We start from the raw sequence: 2,682 nt of genomic DNA on the forward strand, positions 1-2,682 counted from the left end.
CTCCCCTTTTCCCAAGTGGGAGTCTCACGCAAGGGCCCATGCACGTACGCCAGCTGCTGAAAATTATTTTTATTTTCAAACTTCCGAAGAGTCGCCGCCCAAAATCAAACTCATCCAGTTTGTCATTGTTTTGCGTGTCAGGTGGGTGCAACACGGGCTGACTCAAGCTCAGTACTGGCACGACGGCCACCGCCCGGACCGCTATCGCCGGGGAAGTACTTTCCTGTCTGACATCAACAACGACCTGGCGGATCCCAGCCAGCGCAACCGCACCTACGCCGACAACCTGGCCAAGCTGGAGGCGCTCGTCCTGGTGCGCTTCAACCTCGACACCATGGTGGTGCCCGTCGAGTCGCAGTGGTTCGAGTTCTACGCGCCCGACTCGAAGGAGATCGTGCCCCTCGAGAGCAGTGCGCTGTACCAAGAGGTGGGTACTCGCGGACACCACAACCGTACGGTAAAGGTAAAAGTGACTTAAGGTTTCCAAGCAATAGTGATTGGTTTCCAAGCACTTTTTGCTTGAAAAGTACCACATTGGCGCTTGGCAACCAGGCACCAGGCAGTCACTTTTTACCGCGCGCCTGACCCGACGTGATCTAACGGCTATGGTCTCACCCTCCCTGCCCTTGCGCCGCGCAGGACTGGATAGGGCTGAGGGCGCTGGACGAGACCGGCCGGCTGGTGCGGCTGTCCGTGGACTGCGACCACTTGCGCTTCAGCTGGCCCTGGTTCTACGAGAACGTCGTCGACAAGTACTTGAAGTCGGCCGACTGAGCACGACGCAAGGCGTGACGCAAGCGCAGAGGACGTCAACCTCGCACACCGCAAGCGACGATGTAAGTTACCTATTTCGGCTGAGCCGACGCGGGATCGAATCGACTTGATAAACTGGAATACACTTTAGTTGATGTTATTCTTGTTCGCTTTGCGACAAACGCGTTTGTGAAATACACGCCAAAACGGTTATCTCTTTGTTCCTGCTTTAACTTTTCCCGCCCTTTAACGGCTCTCGTGCTTCTTCACGGCGGCGCGGCGGGTGGCATCTGCCGAGCCGGAGGCGGTCGTAAACACCCCGTTACGGTTTTTGCAAACACCTCGTGCAACCTCGCGGCGCCACCTTTGTGTCGTGCAATGGCGTGTCCGAGCCGAGCCGAGCCGAGCCGGAGGAACACCGCACAGGACGTGCCCGGGACGATCATGTGCGCATCGCACGGCATCGCATCGGACCTGCCATTGACCTCGCACACGGTCCGATCGTGGGCAGGTCGGAGCAAGCATAGTGACCAGTGACATTTAAAGCGCCTACCACCCCACCCCAGGGAAAAGCCGCTGGCTTTTGGAACCAAACTGACCTGGACATGCGATCGGGGAGTTAACAATCAAAGAAATACATTAACGACAAATTTCTGTTAGTCTAAAATGGCGACAATCAAGTGAGTTGCCCTGCAGTAATGATACTTTCTGCTACCCCCTACCGGGTCTTCAAATGCAATCGCAACAGGCATAGAGGAACAATTATTAGAATTTCAGTGTGCATCAGAGGAGTGGTGAAATATAAAAATAAGAATGACGAGCCGCCAGCGCTTGGCTTGCGTGCCGATCAGTCCATCAAGTGCTTCCGGTGCGCCTGGCGCTGTGACTCGCCTGCGCCCGCCTGCGCCGCCGACCTGACCGCGAGTGAGCCGCAGTACGAGAGCTCCCGGTGACATGGCGACCACGGCGACGAGGATGGCGGCCTGCGCGGCCCTGCTGCTCGCTATCGCGTCCGTGGTGGGTGCACCTCAAGAAGCGCATTTGGGGAGCAACATTTGTCAATAAATTCTTGCTCCAAGTTGGAAATGCAACTAAATTTTTCATCTCTCGACAGGCCCTGTGCTCGAGTAGCTCTGATAGCTCTCATCAGAACACAGACGGTCTGCTGCTGGAAAAGCTGCGCCGAGTACGTGACTATCTTGGTGTTGGCCGTATACCGGTTCGCACTTCGCCTGCGTTTGTGTTCTTTTGAATTGCCGATTACAGGTGTCGCGCTCGCCGCAGCTGCCGAACCCGCAAGATCTGGCGGAGAAAGCTCGCGACATGGCAAAATCGGCCCGGGAAATGGCGCAGCAGCACATAACGGAGCGGGTACGTACGAAAGTAGGAGTGGCGTTTCCTGCGTGGGCACACACACACACACACAATATCTAAGAATGGTTGGGCACCGTTTTCTTTTGCTGTTGTTTGTCAAGTTTTGCGATGAGTTTTCATTCTTTGCGCGTTTTGGCAATCAAGTACTTTACGAGAGTATGGAATCCGTTTCACGTTTCTGCACACACTTTGTTTAGTCGGCATGATTCGCGGCATGAGTATTGCATCCTAACTACGATAATACTAGTAATTCACCCAGACTCGAGGCAAAAGCTAAACCATTCTTGCCATGTCGTGTGCCCGCGCAGGTGGCCGACCTGAAGGACAAGGTGGAGGCGGCGCGCGGCGCGGCGGCCAGCATCCAGTCCGGCGGCGTGCAGCTGCCCTCCAGCGTCACCTCCATGGCCAACAACTCGTAGCCCGGGGTAGGGTAGCCCCGAGGCAAGCCGCAGGTCCGCAAAGCGAGAGAATATAGTTAAGAGGGGCAGCTCCATCCGTTGTGGAAGAACAATAACCCCGCCTGCCCCAATAGTATCTTTTTAACGCCACAAAGTA

General features: G+C 55.7%; 2 protein-coding genes across 3 annotated transcripts in view; both read left to right on the plus strand.

Annotated features, from left to right (window-relative positions):
- The window catches only part of LOC113212517 (palmitoyl-protein thioesterase 1-like), a 2,251-nt gene extending 1,285 nt beyond the window's left edge, over nt 1–966 (plus strand). The window contains exons 5-6 of the mRNA XM_026431245.2: nt 142–427; nt 640–966. Coding sequence (XP_026287030.1) covers nt 142–427; nt 640–774 — 421 coding nt within the window. The 3' untranslated portion in view covers nt 775–966. The remainder of the gene's footprint in view (nt 1–141; nt 428–639) is intronic.
- Nucleotides 967–1,536: 570 nt separating this feature from the next.
- Nucleotides 1,537–2,616, plus strand: LOC113212519 (uncharacterized). 2 transcript variants are annotated; one of them, XM_052276073.1, is made up of 4 exons: nt 1,537–1,770; nt 1,868–1,939; nt 2,038–2,124; nt 2,436–2,616. In XM_052276073.1, the coding sequence occupies exons 1-4, from the start codon at nt 1,708–1,710 to the stop codon at nt 2,544–2,546; spliced, it is 333 nt and encodes a 110-aa protein (XP_052132033.1). In that variant the 5' UTR covers nt 1,537–1,707; the 3' UTR covers nt 2,547–2,616. The 2 variants fall into 2 exon arrangements, with proteins under 2 accessions (XP_052132033.1, XP_052132032.1); XM_052276072.1 differs by having other exon boundaries at nt 1,602–1,770; nt 2,020–2,124.
- The last annotated feature ends 66 nt before the right edge of the window (nt 2,617–2,682 follow it).

The sequence above is a fragment of the Frankliniella occidentalis genome, unplaced genomic scaffold, assembly GCF_000697945.3.
Source record: "Frankliniella occidentalis isolate FOCC.00 unplaced genomic scaffold, Focc_3.1 Scaffold1555, whole genome shotgun sequence".
Taxonomy (NCBI): Eukaryota; Metazoa; Arthropoda; class Insecta; order Thysanoptera; family Thripidae; genus Frankliniella; species Frankliniella occidentalis.